The sequence below is a fragment of the Gadus morhua genome, chromosome 23 (genome assembly GCF_902167405.1).
Source record: "Gadus morhua chromosome 23, gadMor3.0, whole genome shotgun sequence".
NCBI classification, from domain to species: Eukaryota; Metazoa; Chordata; class Actinopteri; order Gadiformes; family Gadidae; genus Gadus; species Gadus morhua.
Window position 1 is genome coordinate 23,653,822 of NC_044070.1, and position 19,352 is coordinate 23,673,173.

At 51.3% G+C, this 19,352-nt stretch overlaps 3 protein-coding genes across 8 annotated transcripts in view; 2 read left to right on the forward strand and 1 right to left on the reverse strand.

Moving 5' to 3' along the window:
• phc3 (polyhomeotic homolog 3) overlaps positions 1-5,866 on the forward strand; it is an 11,816-nt gene extending 5,950 nt beyond the window's left edge. For 4 of the 5 annotated variants that reach the window (XM_030349396.1, XM_030349399.1, XM_030349398.1 and 1 more), the window contains 6 exons: positions 1-188; positions 464-771; positions 932-1,110; positions 1,783-1,888; positions 2,702-2,822; positions 3,288-3,642. The exon at positions 1-188 is cut by the window's left edge and continues 1,120 nt beyond it. In XM_030349396.1, coding sequence (XP_030205256.1) covers positions 1-188; positions 464-771; positions 932-1,110; positions 1,783-1,888; positions 2,702-2,822; positions 3,288-3,310 — 925 coding nt within the window. In that variant the 3' untranslated portion in view covers positions 3,311-3,642. Of the gene's footprint in view, positions 189-463; positions 772-931; positions 1,111-1,782; positions 1,889-2,701; positions 2,823-3,287; positions 3,649-5,050 lie in introns of those variants that run through there. The other variant, XM_030349400.1, reaches the window with a different exon arrangement.
• A 194-nt stretch (positions 5,867-6,060) lies between these two features.
• Positions 6,061-11,095, forward strand: cldn11b (claudin 11b). Of its 2 annotated transcripts, XM_030349401.1 has the most exons (4): positions 6,061-6,427; positions 6,581-6,816; positions 9,185-9,349; positions 10,378-11,095. In XM_030349401.1, the coding sequence occupies exons 2-4, from the start codon at positions 6,591-6,593 to the stop codon at positions 10,635-10,637; spliced, it is 651 nt and encodes a 216-aa protein (XP_030205261.1). In that variant the 5' UTR covers positions 6,061-6,427; positions 6,581-6,590; the 3' UTR covers positions 10,638-11,095. The 2 variants fall into 2 exon arrangements, with proteins under 2 accessions (XP_030205261.1, XP_030205262.1); XM_030349402.1 differs by having other exon boundaries at positions 6,061-6,816.
• Positions 11,096-11,885: 790 nt separating this feature from the next.
• LOC115537455 (probable cationic amino acid transporter) lies at positions 11,886-19,133 on the reverse strand. Its single transcript, XM_030349403.1, has 7 exons — positions 18,730-19,133; positions 17,882-18,118; positions 17,098-17,315; positions 16,335-16,481; positions 15,767-15,975; positions 14,560-15,380; positions 11,886-13,036 (listed from the first exon to the last, which is right to left on the reverse strand). The coding sequence occupies exons 1-7, from the start codon at positions 19,037-19,039 to the stop codon at positions 12,639-12,641; spliced, it is 2,340 nt and encodes a 779-aa protein (XP_030205263.1). The 5' UTR covers positions 19,040-19,133; the 3' UTR covers positions 11,886-12,638.
• Positions 19,134-19,352: the final 219 nt, after the last annotated feature.

A 19,352-nucleotide genomic window follows, 5' to 3' on the forward strand; every position in this document is an offset into this window, starting at 1 on the left:
CCTCCTGGACCTCACCACCAAACCAGTAGCAGCCCCCAGCCCACTCCCAGTCCAGCTACCAGTACCGGTCCCGGAACCACAGCTCCCAGTGCACCCCCAGCGGCCTCCAGAGCCCGGGAGAGACCCTCAACCCGGCGGACCGGAAGACCTCTGTGAGAGCATGTCCACCCAGTCGGACAACCAGTCGGGTAGCTGCTACACACACACACACACACACACACACACACACACACACACACACACACACACACACACACACACACACACACACACACACACACACACACACACACACACACACACACACACACACACACACACACACACTTAATAATTGATAATTCAATTAGGGTTTAAGAACGGCAGGTACGCATTTAGAACCATGTTTCCATAGCAACACACATCGTTGTTGTGCTGACTGTTACTTCCTGTGCCCCCCCCCCCCCCCCCCCCCCCCCCTCAGCTCTGTCCAGCCTCTCGTCCCAGTCCCCCCCGACCTCCCCCCCCGTCGCCGCCCCCCCAGCGGAGCCCTGCCCCCCCCCGCCCCCCCGCATGCCCCCGGCCCGGCCGGACCACCTCGACCTATCGCTGTGCAGCACCGAGGGGCTCGGCCAATCACAGGAAGGGGAGGGCGACCCCCTGGACCAATCGGTGGAGGGGGAGGAGGAGCTGGGCGACGGGTGGATGCCGAGGGCGTGGCCTGAGGGCCGGCAGGTGCTGACTCACCTGGTGGAGGGCTTCGTCATCAAGGAGGGTCTCCAGCCGTTTCCCGTACGTGCACACGCACACGCACGCACACAAAGACACAGACACAGGCGCGCACACACACACACACACACACACGAAATTCTGGATCAACCATCCCAAAGGCCGCGCCCTGCCGCGCTCCACTGCCTCTGAATGTACGGCTCCGTGTGCTGCGTTTGTCCAGGTGAACCGGTCCTCCCTACTGGTGAGGGAGCCTCCGGACACGCCCCCGGAGGCCGACGGGACCAATGGGAAGGAAGAGTTCCCTGTGAAGGAAGCGGTGCCGCCGGCGGGACCCACGACGGATTCGGAGGAGGAGGAGGAGGAGGGGGGGGGGGGGGGACGCGGACGAGATAGAGACCGGTGAGCGCCCAATCTGGGGAAGTCGCAGGCGCAAAAAAGCCACAGTTTCGGAATCAGGATATACTATATTATTAAAGTTAATGGTAAATGGACTGCATTTATACAGCGCTTTCCTAACCAGTGGCCTCTCAAAGCGCTTTTCAATGTCACCTAAAGTTTCACCCGTTCATGCACACATTCACACACCGACGGCGGAGTCAGCCACGCAGCGCGACAGCCAGCTCGTCAGGAGCAGTCAGGGTGAGGCGTCTCGCTCAGGGACACCTCCACACTCATGCAACCATCTGGTTAACAACCAACCCGCTCTACCGCTTGAGCCACATGCCGCCCGTTGCGCTTTTGGTGAGACTAAAATAGATGAATTAGCAGTCGTATAGTGGCCGTGCCATCGAGGTGGAGTTCCCCTGCATTTAAACAAGTCAGACAAGAACGATAGTGACACCAAACTGGTAGTTAGACGACTCCGTCACAGCTTTTCTGAAGCCTCCTGAACCTGTTGATGCACGAGTCATCGATTTAACATGAACTAAAATTCATCTCTCTCTCTCTCTCTCTCTCTCTCTCTCTCTCTCTCTCTCTCTCTCTCTCTCTCTGTCTCTCTCTGTCTCTCTCTCTCTCTCTCTCTCTCTCTCTCTCTCTCTCTCTCTCTCTCTCTCTCTCTCTCTCTCTCAGGGCCCAGAGACAGGGCTGTGCTCCACTGTCAGTTCTGCGGGAAGAGAGGCCAGGCCCACAGCTTCATGCGTTCCAAACGCTTCTGTTCCACTTCCTGTGCCCGAGGGTAAGCTGCATTCCTATTGGCTGACGCCGACAGGGCCACTCTGTTTCTCATGCAACCCAAAGCATGCGCATGTGTGGCTGACAAGCCGAGTGTCAGACAGGAAGCCTTGTGGGCTGGCTTCCTCCGCCACAGACAGGTGTGAAACAGAGTATACTCCAAGCTGAACCTCGACATACATACTTACCTGCTACTTCTGTCAAACCACTCGTCTCTCTCTCTCTCTGTCTGTTATCTATCTCTCTCTCTCTCTCTCTCTCTCTCTGTCTGTTATCTATCTCTCTCTCTCTCTCTCTCTCTCTCTCTCTCTCTCTCTCTCTCTCTCTCTCTCTCTCTCTCTCTCTCTCTCTCTCTCTCTCTCTCTCTCTCTCTCTCTCTCTCTCTCTCTCTCTCTCTCTCTCTCTCTCTCTCTCTCTGTCTGTTATCTATCTCTCTCTCTCTCTCTCTCTCTCTCTCTCTCTCATCTCTGTCTCTGTCTGTTCTCTCTCTCTCGCTCTCTCGATCTCTCGCTCTCTCGATCTCTCGCTGTCTCTGTCTTCTGGACTCTTTCTAGTTATTCTCTCCCTGCTCTCTCTATCACTTGCTCTTGCTTAAGATAATCCGATTATAAGATCTCCGTCTGCCTCCCTTTGTCTCTCCGTCTGTCTCTCCGTCTGTCTCTCCGTCTGTCTCTCCGTCCGTCTGTCTCTTTCTAACACACTTTACTACAAATAGTTTTATGGTGAAAAACGGTTTAAAACTCGTACTGAACGCAATACAGACACACGCATCCTTAATGTTGTCCTGCTCGTCCCGGCCCTCTGTCGCCCCCTGCAGGTTCAACGTGCGCCTGACCAAGCGTCTGCGGGCTCTGAGCGCGGGCAGCCGGTCAGAGAGACCCCGCCCCGTCCTGAACCGGGCCTCCTCCGTGCCCGGGAAACCCCTGCTCCTCAGACTGGTAGGGGGGAGGGAGGGAGGGTGGGGGAGGGAGGGGGAGAGAGACCGACTATAACTCTAACCATATTTACATTTAGGCGATTTAGAAGACGCTTTTATCCAAAGGAACTTAAAATAAACAAAGATAGATGGGACAAGATGATACACATTGCTAAGTGCTATTTTTAAGTGCCAGGACGTACAAAATGTAATAAGTGCGTTCATTAAATGCCCGGTGTATGTATGTGTGTATGTATGCCCGGTACAAATTTAGCACCCTGTACAAATTTGGCGTGACAGGGCCCCCCCCCCCCAGATATGTTGACAGGGGGGGGGAGGCCTCTTTGGATTCAAATACACGTCTACAGCATACGTCAGAAATCAATCAATGTCTCCATTGTTTTTTTTAATCACAAGTCAAACCTCAGCGAAGGTTATTAGATAAAATTAGCTTGCTTTGACCTTTGACCTCTGTTTTCCCGCCCAGCCTCGAGACCTGTGGAGCACTAGCCGCCGGGAAAAGAGCGAACGGCGGGAGGAGGAGAAGAGGCGGAAAGCGGAGGAAGAGGAGGAGGAGCAGGAGGAGGAGGAGGTGGAGGAGCAGGACGTCGACGACGACAACGAAGAAGACGAGGAGGAGGAGGAAGAGGAGGACGAGGAGGAGGAAGAGGAGAGGGACGACCCGTCGTTCTCGGCGACCACGAAGCCCAGCGAGTGTCGCCCGGCGCGGCGCCCGCGAAGGGCGTCGGAGCCCGCCGTCACCACGGCAACGCCCACCTCCACCTTCAAGCCCCGCCCCTCGGCGTGGAGCGTGGAGGACGTCACCGCCTTCATCCACACGCTGCCAGGTACCGCCACGCACACGCATGTACACGCACACGCTGCTAGAAGACGTCACACACACGCATCTTCATACACACACATGTTGTAACACACACATGTTGTAACACACATGTTCATACACACATCATGCTCATACACACCGTTATATGACGTCACGCACGTCGTCTTCATACACACACATTTTAACACATACTGGCTGGCTGGCCAGTATGGCCAATCAAGTTTTTCGATCTATATATTTTTTTGGAAATGTTTTATAGAAACTTGGAGGCGAAATTTCAAAGTTCTCAGTTACAAAAAAAAAATCCGAGAGACATGCTGAATAAATACAACATGGTTTCAAACTCAAAAAGAATCGTTTGAATAATCAGGATTTCAATATGGACCAAAATAATCGTGATTAAGATTTTTCCCATAATCAGGCAGCCCTGACACATACACATACACACACACTGCTAGAAGATTTCCACACACATGCTCACACACATACATGTCATAAGATGCCGCTAGGTAACCGTAACACACACACACAAGTCCATACTCACAGAAGCGATGGGTTCACCCCTCCAGGAGTAGAGCACCCCTGGAGGCCACAGAGGAAACTGAAACGGCACACATATAATTGCCATAGGTCCTTTTGGGTTTGGGGGTGACATTCGTCTGGAAAATCCCTTCCCTTGGCTCCGGTTCAAGGCATGAACAGCCATTTGCATTCATAATTTCACTCGATTTGGATTTATTTGCTGTTTGGTTAAAAGTGAGAAAATATCCATCACCTTTCGTTCATATTTGAATAGATGGCATGCATACTGACCGCGTGACAACGTTGAGACCGGTGGCCAATCACAGCCAGATGTCCCCACTGCAGAGATTGGTGACAGAGTCATTCGTATGCGCTTCGATATGCAGTCAGACCCAGCGCCTCTCGCCATCTGCTATTGGTTGAGCTAACCACAGGATTCTCACATAAATCCCTGTTTGTTGTGACAGCGGCAGAGCTATTGCTGAGCTGGCAGGGCCGATGAACGCAGAGCTCCCCACCTAGCCTTGCTCAGGGTCTCCCAGAGAGCAGATGAGTTATGGGGGCACATTGTGTTCCTGTGGTCGGTGTGTGTTTCACCGTGGGACAGCATGACGACCCCCCCGACCAACCGAACCACCCATTCATACATCAGCCATCATTCATTCATCCATCCACACAGAACATCAGAACATCTTTTCATGCATCATCCATCCATCCAACCAACCGCACATCAGCATATTCATCCTCCCATCCATCACCAACCCAACCACCCATCAGAACATCCATCATTCATCTATCCACCCAAACACCCACAGAACGTCCTATGTGCTGTTCATGGCTGGCCTGAGACTACAGAGTTCTACTGACCCCCCCCCCCCCTCCAGGGTGCAGCGAGGTGGCCGAGGGCTTCAGGCTCCAGGAGATCGACGGCCAGGCGCTGCTCCTCCTGACCGAAGACCACCTGATGACCAGCATGAACATCAAGCTGGGCCCCGCCCTCAAGATCTGTGCCCACATCAACGCCCTCAAGAACCAATGAGGGGGGCCGAGCCGCCTGACTGACAGGAGGGGGCGGGGCTAGGAGAAGATGTGGATTATGATGATGATGAATAAACAAGTGCACAAAAGGAGGAGAGGGAGAAAAAGGGTGGGGTTTAAAGTTATTGTGGGCGGGGCCCCGGACACCAGTGATGATGACTATGGGGAGATAAACATCAAAAGACAGAAAGAATTCAGATTTGTTTTAATTTATATTGACCGGGGATGAGAAGGGAGGTTTTTATAGAGGGGTTGGAGGGGAAGACGGCGGCGATCAACGAAAATGAATCTGTGGCTGGATATAAAGATGTTGTTTTTTTTATCTTTCTGTATATTTTACAACGCAGCTGGAGAGTGTAAATTTGAAGCTTTCACGGAAGGATTTTGAACATTTTAATATATAAATTTGTCTATTTAGTTTTTTTAGAATGTGAGTCCCAACGACGAAGCTATCCAGTAGAGAACATAACCCGTGTGTGTAAAAGAAAAAAAATGAAGTAGACTTTGTAAGTTATTAATCAAAGTTTAATGTTTTATATCTCTGTAACCTCTGGACAAAAATATGTCTGTCACTATCAGGGTCCAGACCCATGTCTTTAATGGTCACATTTTTATCGTATCATGCTCAAATTATTTAATAAATCAAGAATTAATCCATCAGATTCCTCTCGAATGTTGTGGGTTCACTTCAAATGGCGGAGGGGGTTGGGCCTATTAGGGTGGTTATATTACGCACCCATAGAGGGCGCCAGTGAGTAGCATGCTGGTCATAATAGGACGGATATATTACGCACCCATAGGGGGCGTCAGTGAGTAAGATGCTGGATGGTTACTGAGATAAGGACGGTTACAGAATAATAATGTCCGTTATTCACCTCACAGGGCTGCACTCGTTGAACCAAAACATAAAAATATGAAATAATTTTTAGTTAATTTAGTTTAACCTATCTCCAAGTGCATCAACGAGCTCAATAATTAAGTTATTTGTAGTTATTTAGCTTCTAGTCAAAATGTTAGAGGAACCACTTTGTTTTTCCGAGGATAACTAGGATATGAAGCACCTCAGGTCTGGTTTGCGTTAGGATGTCAGTTCTGATTGGTTCAGGGTCTGGGGCAAGTGTTCTGTATTCCACCACACCCTGTGAAATTTATGATAGAAGTATTCGCATCTGTTGGGAGGCACAGCAGCAGAGCGCAACACAGAGGAACGCAGACTTTTAATTGTAAGTCAAAGGCCTATTTTGAAAGGGACAATATAAAAATATTTTTTTTTCCATAGAAAGAGGAATTCAAATAGTTTTTTTTATCTTTCACGAAGTTTAATTGAAAAAGTACTTGTAACGTTTTTTTTGTTTGCGTAAAAAATCATCTCCCAGCGGACGTACCATGGCGCACATGTGTAGGCACCTGACCGGCTCGGTGGCGAGCTGCGCGGGCTGGGTCAGCCTCATCGTCGCCACCTCCACCAACGACTGGGTGACCACGTGCGACTACAGCCTGGCGACGTGCGTGCGCCTGGACGAGCTGGCCACGCAGGGCCTCTGGGCCGAGTGCGTGATCGCGCCTGCGCTGTACCACTGCGTGTCGCTCAACCAGATCCTCTCCTTACCAGGTAGGACCACGAAGAGAGAGAGAGAGAGAGACGTAGGATTAATATAGGTCATAGGTCAGAGAATAGCAAAGTATAACGTGTGTTGTTGTTGGGTCACTTGAAATTGTTTCAGTTTTCAAAAGGGTATTTGGGAAATGAAGATAGCAATAACCATGATTCACTTTTTGAAATGAATAACCAATTTATTCAAATTGTGTGCGTGTGTGTGTGTGTGTGTGTGTGTGTGCGTATCTCAGAGAAAGAGAAAAAATAATAGGAAAAAAGAGAAGGTGATAGAGAGAGACAGAGAGAGAGAGAGAGAGAGAGAGAGAGAGAGAGAGAGAGAGAGAGAGAGAGAGAGAGAGAGAGAGAGAGAGAGAGGGGGGGGGGGGGGGGGGGGGACAGAGACAGAGAGAAAGAGATGGGTGTGGAATACAAAAAAAATAATTGGAACCGAGGCATACTACGGAATCTAGCTTTCAAATTCCAACCACATTTACCCCACCCCTTCTCTCGCCGAATCTCCCCCCTCCCGCCTCCCCCTCTCTCCCCATTCTCTCTATGCATTGGATCTTTACCAGGCGGGCTTTTACGGGATTTCACACCCAGAGAACAAACAGTTTTTTCCTTTTCCATGGTTTTTATTTCTAAACTTAAAGTAATTTATTCATGAAACGTGTCATTTATTAAACGTGTGTCACGCCTGGGGACGTGAGGGCAACACTTTATAACGTTCAGTCATAAGCCTTTGCTAAGCATTATATTAATTATGCACCAATCCAAACGGTGGGCTGATCTGTCGTTATATATCTGGGGGGACACGCCCACTTGTGATGTCACTAGAGGGTCTATTTTAACATTGGGCTTTCAACCAACATCACACCTGGTACGGGAAACAGAAACCATTCAACATAACACTCATGAATAACTTATTAATGTTTTGTTAAAGATTCCCCCCTAAATAAAGGCTTATGAATGACATGACTGAACGCTAAAGTGTAACCGCCTTTAGCTACAAATAGCAGCCATTCAATCCACAGCCCTATTCACTGGTAGACTCAAAGGGCTTAACAGGCCATATATCTATGACACCCCCCTGACCCTAGCTCCTAAAGGGCAAGAAAAAAAACTATATTTAAAGGAGACATATTATACCACCAGGTGTGAGTGTGAATTGCCTTACAGGCCACATTCCCAAGGGATCAATATAAGTGTCTATCTATCTATTTATCGAGGCCATTTCGAAAATCTGCCCCAGATGACATCACTAGTGGGCGTGTCCACCTAGATCTGTGATGGATAGATCAGTCTACCAGCCTACCCAGTGGACTGAGCTCATCTATCGTTGCTCATCTATCCAGCACAGATCTAGGTGGACACGCCCACTAGTGATGTCATATGGGGCAGATTTTCAAAACGGCTTGTAGGGCTAATCACACTCACACCTGGTGGTATAATATGTCCCTTTTAACAAGGAAGAAATATTGAGAAGGAAGGCAGAGTGAGGGATCCCTCCTTCAGAGAGGGGGGTCCCTCCTTCAGAGAGGGGGATCCCTCCTTCAGAGTGGGGGATCCCTCCTTCCAGAGATGATCAGGAGTGTAATGGTTGCCATAATGACATGCATAGATACATGCATACACACATATATACATACATATATATATATATACACAGGCAAAAAAAAACATTTTAAAACCAATTTTAAATGGTTGACTGGGTGCTGACCCGGTAGCCATAAGGCCTTTGACTGTGCACTGCCAATTGCACAGGCAGTGACACATTGCTACTACTAAGTGTTTACTGAATGCACCCCATCAATCCATATGAGTTCAAATAAATACTAATACAATTAGAAGTTGTTTTTAATTTGGATTAAAATTGTTTCCGAGAGCGCATTAATGGATACATTTTCTAACCTATTTTCTTTGAACTCCCCCCAATATGTAGACTTAAATCATACCAACTCCTAGCTTAGCTTATAGCTAAACTAGGAGTTTATGAGCTTATTGCAATCAGACCCATCCCCCCCCCCCCCCCCCCCCCCCCCAGATCCAGTGCGCTCCCACCATGCCCATACTCCCCCTACAGGCCAGACGCCGCACGTCCCCCCACACTTATAGCTTATTTATATTTTTAAAAAGGAGGACATCGTGGAGACTCAGGAGAGGGAAGCAGGAGGTCTTAAGGCAAGTAAAGAAAAGAGAGTGAGCCAGAAGACAGGCCCTGGTATATGCTCTGCTGTACTCTCTACTGTGATAAATGATGAATTAAAGATCCACTTTAAAGACGTAAAAATGTCGGGTGCGCTATGCGCGTGCATGCACTTCAGACACTGCTAGGGGCTAGGCCCCCTCAGCCTCTAAATCCTATTGCCGCCCCTGCCCCCAGCGTACCTCCAGACGTCCCGGGCCCTGATGATCGTGGCCTGTCTGCTGGGGCTGCCCGCCATGCTGCTGGTCGTGATGTCACTTCCCTGCGTGCGGCTGCCCAACGACACGACCGCCGTCAAGCGGCGCCGCGCCCTGGTGGGCGGGATCCTCATCCTCATCATGGGTGAGCGGGGGGGGGGGGGGGGGGGGGATCCTCATCATGGGTGACTTGTGCTCTTAGTGGGTTAAGGTAGTGGATGGTGTGTTCAAGTCACAGCAGGAAGGTAAGAGTTTCAAGTTTGGTTCACTATGTCTCCTGAAGACTCAGCTTTAACTCAGTTGGACATCTTTTTTATTAAAGGAGACATATTTTCATCGTTTCAAAAATGTAGTGAGCGTGTCCACATAGATCTGTGCTGGATAGATCGGTCTACCAGCCTACCCAGTGGACTGACGTAAACGTTGCTCATCTATCCAGCACAGATCTATGTGGACACGCCCACTAGTGATGTCATATGGGGCAGATTTTCAAAACAGCTTGTAAGGCTAATCACACTCACACCTGGTGGAATAATACGTCTCCTTTAAACAACATAATTGTCAAGACATCAGGGGATTGTTCCTTACAAAATCAAGATGAGCATTTTTTTTTTTATGTTGCGTTTGTTTATGGTCGGAGGTGGGATGTCGGAAATGGGAATCGCTTCATTTCCGACCTACAAGTTGGGAAAAACATGGATGCTCATGCTAAACTAATCGCTAAACTACAGGCTAATACTAGAGTACAAATGATATGGAAGCAAATCACTGCCAGAATGTTTTGAATTTTAAAAGCCATTGAATTTTGAATACGAAAATGTAAACACCACTGAAATCCTTACATTTAAAAATTATACTTTGAAAACGGAAATTATTTGTTTTCAGTTGAACCATTTAAAAAACACGATTTCAAATCACCCGTCACTAATTCAGATACAAAATTGGAGTTCCACAAATCTTCTTCTCGAGTCCTCGAAACAAATGTAAAACGAAAAGGAAAGTGAAACTAAGGTTCAGATTTGAGTTTGTCTGTTATCGCGCGACCGAGGCATGGCCGCGCGTCGTAAGCTTATATACAAGAATACATTATTGAAAAAGTTTGCGAAATAGCACCTCTAGGAGGCTAGACCGCGTAAATGTATTTAAATCCAACCTTTTCCAATCCCCGCCCAGCTGTCTGCGGGGCCGTCGCCACCATCTGGTTCCCAGTCGCCACCAACATGGAGAAGGCTCTGATGGCGTTCGGCTTCTCGCTGTACACCGGCTGGGTCGGCGCCGGCCTCTGCCTCTGCGGCGGCTCCATCATCCTCTGTTGCCATGGCAGCGGCGCCGCCCTGCCAATCCGGGAGAACAGCTTCTACTACTCCAGACAGTCGGGCCGGGCCGCGCCACTCGACCCGCCCGCCAACCACGCCAAGAGCGTGCACGTGTGAGCGCAAAGGCATGCTGGGCAATGGAGTCAGGAGAACTCTTTGTGCTCAGCGAGTGATCGATTATTAAACGCAGCGTAAGACGCCGTTCTTCCACCGCGATTTCACATTTCCATCTCTTTTCTTTATTGGTTGATTTTATGAGGAAACCGTCCCACGATTCCCGTGTATTGCGCCGTAATACCGGGCATGCAGGGCAAGGTGTTAGGTACCACAGGGGTCTCCTCCCGTTGCTATGGGTTACGATGCCTCGTCCCCATCGGGCCCCGTCGGGCCCCTAGTATGTAGTGATAAAAACATGTTGCCATGCCTCGCCCATGTGTGAATAAAAGTATGGGTTCATCTTACGGTCTTATTTACCATCTGGTTCTTCTTTTTCTTTTATCATTGCTTATAAAATGTGTGTCTTTGGATCGCCTCATTATTTCATAAATGTCGTAATTTTTTTTGATTTACCAACATGCCGTATGGTATGAGTTATATCGTTATGCTCTTCAAAGCTTTTGTAAACGTGCTTCACGGTATACAAAGTGCTACAGGCAGGTTAGGAGACTATTCCACAGTTTCAACGCTATAACGGTGATCTGTTGTGTGGCTTTCTCTGATGATTTCAAGGCGGTACGTGTTAATACCTCTATAGGGTCATTTCAGGGGTGAGAGGATCAACCAAGACGTGGACAGTGGACAGGATATCGGAGTCACAGACAGCTCGCCAGCTCACTCCCTTATCCAGTCGGAGGTCTTTGACAGGGAACCGGGCCCTGGGACAGCGGGCCTCGTCCCAGGACCGGGCCCGATCTGAGGGCCCCCAGGAGTCATGTTTGGGGAACCATCACTCCCACTTCTGCGGTGGTACCCTGGTCCAAAGTCCTACTTTTTAATTGCTTCTTTAATTGCTTTTCTCAGTATCCCCATCTTTTTCTAAATTTTCTTAATTTTTTTCTTGTAGTGTTTCAATTATTGTTTTGGGGATTACTCATTCTCCATATTTTGTTACCTCACTTTTTCTTCTTTTATCACCTAACCCCAGAACCAAATTACAAACCTAACCCCGAAAGGAAGCTATAACGGTGTGTTCATACCAAAAACAAAGCAAATATTCAATTTGCGCTACTCGTGCAAAGGATTCAGTCAAGTAAAAAAATGCAAATTTACCGGGTCATGACACGAACTTCAACACAAAAAAAATTGCATTTATTTGTATCTTTGGATTGATGCCAAAAAAATCTATTAGCTTTAGTTGTGACAGCACCATAGCCCTATTTTGTTACTTTGATCTTATGTTAAATATATTTGGTAATAAACAAGCAATGTTTATGTTGTGCAACGCAAATAACTTACCATTGGGCTTTATAGATATTTTTCTTTGTTTATTCATCGATTTGTATGTTTTAAATGACTTGTCATTGTATATGAATAAAGAAACAAAACCATTTATTCGCTTCACTCATTCTCCTGCTTCACCAGTGATCAAGTGTAACACGGGCAGCAGTAGCGCACGCTAAAGTGAGTCGTAGACATGAGGAACATTGAAAGGTGGGACACTTTTCTGAGTGTAGTCGGAGCTTCACCAGGTCAAACAGACCCCACAAACCGAGAAATACGTTACGATCAAAGTTTTCACGACCATGTTTGTCTTAAGGGCATTAACATTCACAGATACAAGTCCCACTGTCAACAGAACACCCGTAAAACCTCAAACAACAGAAAACAACTCTTATATTTATGAGTTCCTCACCAAAAAGTTTGGTCCTTTCCCCGTGGCTCCGGCTGTCCTCAGGCCCGGGAGGCCGCGGTACTCAACACACTCATCACCCCACAACCAAGCGCGCACACAAAGCACAACAGGGTGCACCTCGACCCTCTGTGGGACGACGCGGAACGAAAAAACTAAAAAGGGTTCAGTGGACTCACAACCGACATCACCATGGAAACCAGGACCGGGCCGTCTCCATGGAAACCAGGACCGGACCGTCTCCATGGCCGGTCCGACCGCGACGCCGCCTAGCTGTCCTCGTCCTCCGCGTCGAACGCGTGGTTTTCCCGCCCTCGACCCCCCCCGCCCCGGGCGCGCTGGTCCGTGGGCCCGGACTGGTACCCGTACTGGTCGCCGTGGTCACCGTTCTCGTGATGCTGGCCGCCGCTGCCGCCGCCGCTCTCGTCCCGGTCCTCTGAGTCGGGGTCGTAGCGGGGGCCCCCCTGCTGCTGGTACTGGTGGCCCCGCTCCTCGGGGGCCGCCCAGCCCTGGTAGGGGCCCTCGGCCGCGGGGTCGTCCCCCGTGGCGAAGGTGTCGTCCAGGTGGTCGTCGTAGCGCTGGTAGGTGCTGGCGCCGGCCTGCTCCTCGCGCGCGTTGAGCTCCAGCGTGCTGTTCCACACGCCGTAGCAGCCGTAGATCAGCAGCCCTGGGGGGGAGAGGGGGGGAGGGGGGAGAGGGGGGGAGCGAGAGGGAGGGGGAGGGAGAGTGGGGGAGGGAGGAGTCAGGGGGAGGGAGGGAGAGTGGGGGAGCGGGGAGGGAGGAGGGAGCGAGAGGGAGGGAGGGGGGAGGGAGGGAAGGGGGGAGAGGGAGCGAGCGAGAGGGAGGGAGGGAGGGGGGGAGGGAAGGGGGGAGAGGGAGGGAGCGAGAGGGAGGGGGGAGGGAGAGTGGGGGAGGAAGGAGTCAGGGGGAGGGAGGGAAGGGAGGAGGAGTTCAAACACAGCTGGTAAGTTAAAATAACTCCTTCACGGAGAGGAGCAGCAAAGTGTATGAGATGATGGAACGCCTTGCTCAACGGCTGCTGAGTCAGAGCTCTCTCTGAAGCGCATCCCCGGAGAGCGGAGGAAACAAGGGAACCTAGGAGGTAAGGGGGAGAGACGGGAGAGGAGGAGAGGGGAGAGAGAGGGAGAAGAGGAGAAGGAAGGGAGGGAAGAGGGAAGGAGAGGTGGAGAGAGAGACGAGGAGAAGGAAGAAAGGGAGAAAAGAGAACAGGCTAAGAGAAGAGTGGAAGTTTATCTGGACAGAACTATCAATCCTCCTGAATTCCACCACTTTGTTCTTTCCCGTTCAGCTGCCAACCGACAGCAGATGAAAGGGAGGAGAAGGGGAGAGGGGGAGGGAGAGGGGGAGAGGGGGTCTGGCACCTCCGAAGGCCCACACTATTCCCTGGGTAACACTCAGACCACAACAGACCTCCAAAGAGGGGTGATCTCACTGATCTGATCTGGACATAAGGAACACAGAAAAAAGTCCCTATTTCAGCGATATTTGGTGAACTTAATGAGAAGATGATTATCTTCATCTATCTTCATTATCATCTTTGAAGTTCATAAATGAACTGGAAGACTATTTTAGGAGGTTAGATTACAGGCCGACAGCAGCCACACGTGAACATATGGTCGGACGCTGACGCAACTCAATGACCATGAAGTCCCTTCGACGCAGTCGTTAACCGGTTTTGGTTCCGTGCCGGGTTATCGTGGGTTCTACGTTAGGGATGCTTGATTATGGAAAAAACCATAATCACAATTATTCAAACGATTATTTTTGAGTTTGAAAACATTTGAATAAAAAGTGTTGTAATAATAATAATAACACTTTTTAACTGAGAACTAAAAAAAAACTGAAAAAATACACAAAATGGTCTAAAAGAAAATGTTCAAATCTAAAATAATTTACAGAAATGTATCCAGCTGCTCTGCACTTTCAATGAAACATTTGAAAAAATAAATAATAATAAAAAGAATAATCGAAAACTCGATTATGTTAGTGTTGTGACTACGTTAACGGACCAATCACAGCCCTAGTCTACGTTAGCGGACCAATCACAGCCCTAGGCTACGTTAGCGGACCAATTGACCGTAAACCCCCTGCGTTGTGTCGACGTGGATCCATAACCTTACGGTAGCGACCTGAGGCGGGTTGCGAGCGCGAGTCCGTCGGCCGCCCTACCTATGAGGCACCACACGGTGAAGCGGACCCAGGTGATGGCCGACAGCTTCAGCATCAGGTAGCTGTTGACCAAGATGGCGGCCACGGGGACGAAGGGCACGCAGGGCGCCATGTACGGCAGGCGCCGGGGGCTCTCCGGCTGCCGCAGGATCACCAGCAGCAGCTCCGCCATCACCCCCCCGATCGCCGTGGCGACCAGGCCGCAGACGGAGGCGGAGCCGGCGCCCGACGCCCGCTCCACGCCGAAGATGACGGTGGCCCAGAGCAGGAAGGAGAGGAAGAAGAGGAGGACGGTGCAGCGGGTGACGGTGCGGCCCGTGGCCGGCGTGGGCCGCGCGCCCCCGTCGGGGAGGCCGAGCCGCGCCCGCAGGACGTAGTAGTGGCCCCCCAGGAGCCGCTTCAGCAGGGAGGTGGGGCCCGTGTGGAAGGCGGAGTCGTCGCCGGCCCCACCCCCGGCGCCGCCCGCGTGGTACGAGGCCCCGCCCTCGCCGCCGCCCTCCGCCTCCTCGCCGTCGATCAGCATCTGCTCGTCCTTGGAGACGGGCGGGGGGTTTTCGTCGTCGTTGTCGTCGTCGTCATGGAGACGGGCGTCGGGGGCGTCGTCGGGGGCGAAGTGGTGCGTGTCGACGGTGTCGTCGGGCTGGTAGCGCAGCAGCAGCACGCACACGCTGACCAGCGTGTACGCCAGCAGGGTGCCGATGGACATCATCTCGATGAGGTCGCGCAGGCTGACCAGGAGCGCCAGCACGCCGGCCAGCGAGCCCGACACCGCGCACGCCAGCACGGGGGTGTGGGTGAGGGCGGGGACGTAGGCCAGGCCCCTGTAGCGGGCACACACACACACACACACACACACACGCACACACACGCACACATGGCACACGCACACGCACACACATGCACAAACTGAATAATCAAAAGAGGGAATATTGGGCAGGATTTCTAGGCCTTCTCGAGGACATGTCGACGGCATTAGGACTGAGCGAACAACATTTTCGTGAGCACTTTCTGAACACCAAACACTGAAAAGGGGAACAATATAGCGATGACAAACATAAACATGAGATGTTGTTTCATGTGATGATAAAGATAATGTACAGCTTGTTTTGCTTCACTAAATACTAATACACCGACACCACCACCACCACCACAACCACTACTACTACTACTACTCATCTTCATCATCATGATCACCACCCCCCGGTACCTGAAGAGCAGGCCGTCCCGGGCCATGGCGTAGATGACGCGGGGCATGGGGAACAGCGAGCCCAGCAGGGAGACGCTGAGGCCAGCGATGGAGCCAACCGCCACCGTGTACTTCCCCCACTGGAAGCCGTGCGCCGCGAACATCTCCATGAGCGGCGCCGAGCCGTCGATGCGCTCGTAGGGAACCATGAGGGTGAGGATCACGCTCACCTGGGGGGGAGACGGGGGAGAGGGGGGAGGGAGAGAGGGGGGAGGAAAAGGGAGGAGAGGGAAACCCTTTTACGTCTCGAAGTTGGGATTGACTCATGGTTTGTCTTGAGTTGAAAAACATAAAACTCATAAAACAACAAAAGTATTTATTATTATTAATAGATATAATAATATGATATATTAGTATTATGGTAGTACGTAAAAGAATAAAGAGTTATTTTTTATATTTATGGTAGAGTAGGATCTGTTGGATCCTACTCTAGGATCTGGATTGTATGTGTGCGTACGTGTTCCTGTGCGTGTTCCTTTGCTTGCATTGTGTTTGCGTGTGCATGTGTGTGCACGTGCGCTCCACCTACGGACACGTATGCGGTGAGGCAGGTGACCAGCGAGGCGGTGATGGCGTAGGGGATGGAGGTGTTGGGGTTCTTGGCCTCCTCGCCCGTGGTGGCGATGATGTCGAAGCCGATGAAGGCGTAGAAGCAGGTGGCCGCGCCCTTCATCACCTGAGGAGGAGGTTACCGTGGTTACCTATCATCACCTGGTGAGGGAGGTAACCATGGTAACCTTCTTCACCTGGTGAGGTGACCATCATCACTTGTCGAGGAGGTTACCATGGTTACCTTCATCATCTGGTTAGGAGGTTACCTTCATCACCTGGTAAGGAGGTTACCATGGTTCCCTTCATCACCTGGTGAGGTTACCATGGTTACCTTCATCACCTAGTGAGGAGTTACCATGGTTACCTTCATCCCCTGGTTAGGAGGTAACCAGGGTTACCTTAATCCCCTGGCTAGGAGGTTACCATGGTTACTGTCAACACCTAAACTAAAAGTGTAGGGGTGTCATAAAAAGTTGGCTTGCAAAGCATCTTCAGTCAAACTGTAAACATAAAACTGTTGGAATAAGCAACAAACTAAACTGCCATGGAAGTTTCCTTCAACCACATTTTACCAACATACAAAAAACAAACACAAAACACAAACCCACCAAAGAAGCATCTCCGTCACCACACACCGTGTGATCCCGTGGCTCCACCAATCAAATCATTCGCCCCAAGTTCCCTCCAATCAAATGAAGCCAAACGGACCAACCAACCAATCACGGCGCATCTCCTCTCACCCCCGACCAACCGTACGGCAGGAACCGGCCCCCCTCCCAGTTGGAGGCGGAGATGAAGAAGAGGCCGGCGATGACGGTGAACACCCAGACCACCAGGTTGACCACGTTCAGGACGTTGTTGAAGCCCACCGAGTTGCGGACCCCCAGAGCGATGACGACGGTCACCAGCAGGGAGATGAAGAAGGCCAGCAGGTCCGGGTAGGTGTCCTCACCCTTCCCTGGGAGGGAGGGGGGGGCGGAAGGGGGAGGTGCAGGAGGCGAAGGGGGGAGAGGAAAGAGGGGGAGGGTGGAGGAGAAGGAGGACATTTAGGAGGCGGGGGGGGGGGGGAGAGAGGGGGAGGAAGAAAACAGAGTGGGAGGAAGACGAGGAACAGGAAGAGGCGGAGTGGAGGGAAAAAGTCAAACATGATCAGAATGTGTAACACAAATACAGTGATACGGGTGACAGTGGTTAGGGGTCGAGAGAGAACAAAGGAGAGAGAGAGCGAGAGAAGAGACAGAGAGAGAGAGAGCCAGAGAGAGAGAGAGAGAGAGAGAGGGAGAGCGAGAGAGAGAGAGCCAGAGAGAGAGAGAGAGAGAGAGAGAGTGAGAGAGAGAGAGAGAGAGAGAGAAAGGTGAGAGGGAGGGCGAGGGGAGCGGTAGAGACAAGAGTGAAGCACAGTTATAAATCTCCACTGCCGCTAAAGAGATCCCCACGCATCCACCGTCACCTGCAAAATGATGGCGAGGCATCGGCCGCCGGCGGCGTTCAGCCGGTACCCCCCCCCCCCCCCGCCGTACGTACCGAGGCCGCGCAGCGTGCCCAGGTGTGTGATCATGTAGTGGCTGATGCTGTGATTGGCCAGCGAGTCGAACATGCTGCTCAGGGCCGACGCCCCCGCGGCTGTGCCGATCAGGTACTCCAGGATGAGGTTCCAGCCGATGAAGAACGCCACAAACTCGCCCACCGTAACGTAACTGTAGGTGTAGGCGGAGCCTGTCGTCTTGGGGACGCGCACGCCGAACTCTGCGTAGCACACACCTGCGGACCAAGGGTGGGCACTGGGCGTTAGCGGACGCGACACACGCGTGTGTTGAACACACACTGGTAGGGGCAGGGGCGAGAACAGGATTTGGTGTTTGCTGACGTGGTGTGAGTGTGTGAGAGGGAGAGACAAGGAACACTCTCTCTCTGCCAGGAGACATTGGTTCATGAGAGCTGAGCAATGTTTCGATTTACCTGCTCCTCACCTTAACCCTTCAGTTGGACACAATATATCTTGTCGTCTTTATTTTGTCCTTTGAATTCACACTACCATGTCCTAGGGACCGAATCACAAAGGAATAACAGAGTCCAACTAATTCAAACTCTTCTAAGATGGGACACATTTTCCGAAATGTCCAAAACACACATCATGCAATCCAGGTTATGTTTTAAACGTTTTCAAGGGAACTCGCAAACATACACTCACACAGACACAGACACAGACACAGACACAGACACACACACACACACACACACACACACACACACACACACACACACACACACACACACACACAGACAGACATACACGAACAGAAAGAAATAGACCCACACAGACAGAGGCAGCCACACACCCCCCCCCCCCCCCCCCCCCCCCCCCCCCTTACCGGACAGGATGGAGGCCATGGCGGCGATGATGAAGGACAGGATGACCCCGGGACCCGCCATGGCCTTGGCCACCAGGCCGGCCACCACGTACATCCCCGTGCCCACGCAGCTGCCAACGCCCAGGGACACCAGGTCCAGCGTGGTCAGCACCTGGGCCAGCCCCGCCCCCGACGCCTCCGTCACCTCCGTCAGGTCGTCCGCCGTGCGGCCCATGGCCCCCACCGGCTTGGTCCGCAGCAGGCGGGAGTAGAAACCGTACCAGGCGTCGCCGGGGGCGACCCGGGACAGGCGCTCCCGCAAGGCCTCCATCTTTGAACCACGCTGTGTGTGTTTGTGTGTGTGTAAGTGTGTGTGTGTGTGTGTCTGTGTGAGTGTGTGTTTAAGAGTATGTGTGTGTGTTTAAGTGTTTGTGTGTGTGTGTTCAAGTGTGTTTGTATGTGTGTGTTCAAGTGTGTGAGTGTGTGTGTGTGTGTGTATATTCAAGTGTGTGAGGGTGTGTTCAAGTGTGTGTGTGTTGAAGTTTGTGTTGGTGTGTGTGTGTGTGTGTGTGTGTGTGTGTGTGTGTGTGTGTGTGTGTGTGTGTGTGTGTGTGTGTGTGTGTGTGTGTGTGTGTGTGTGTGTG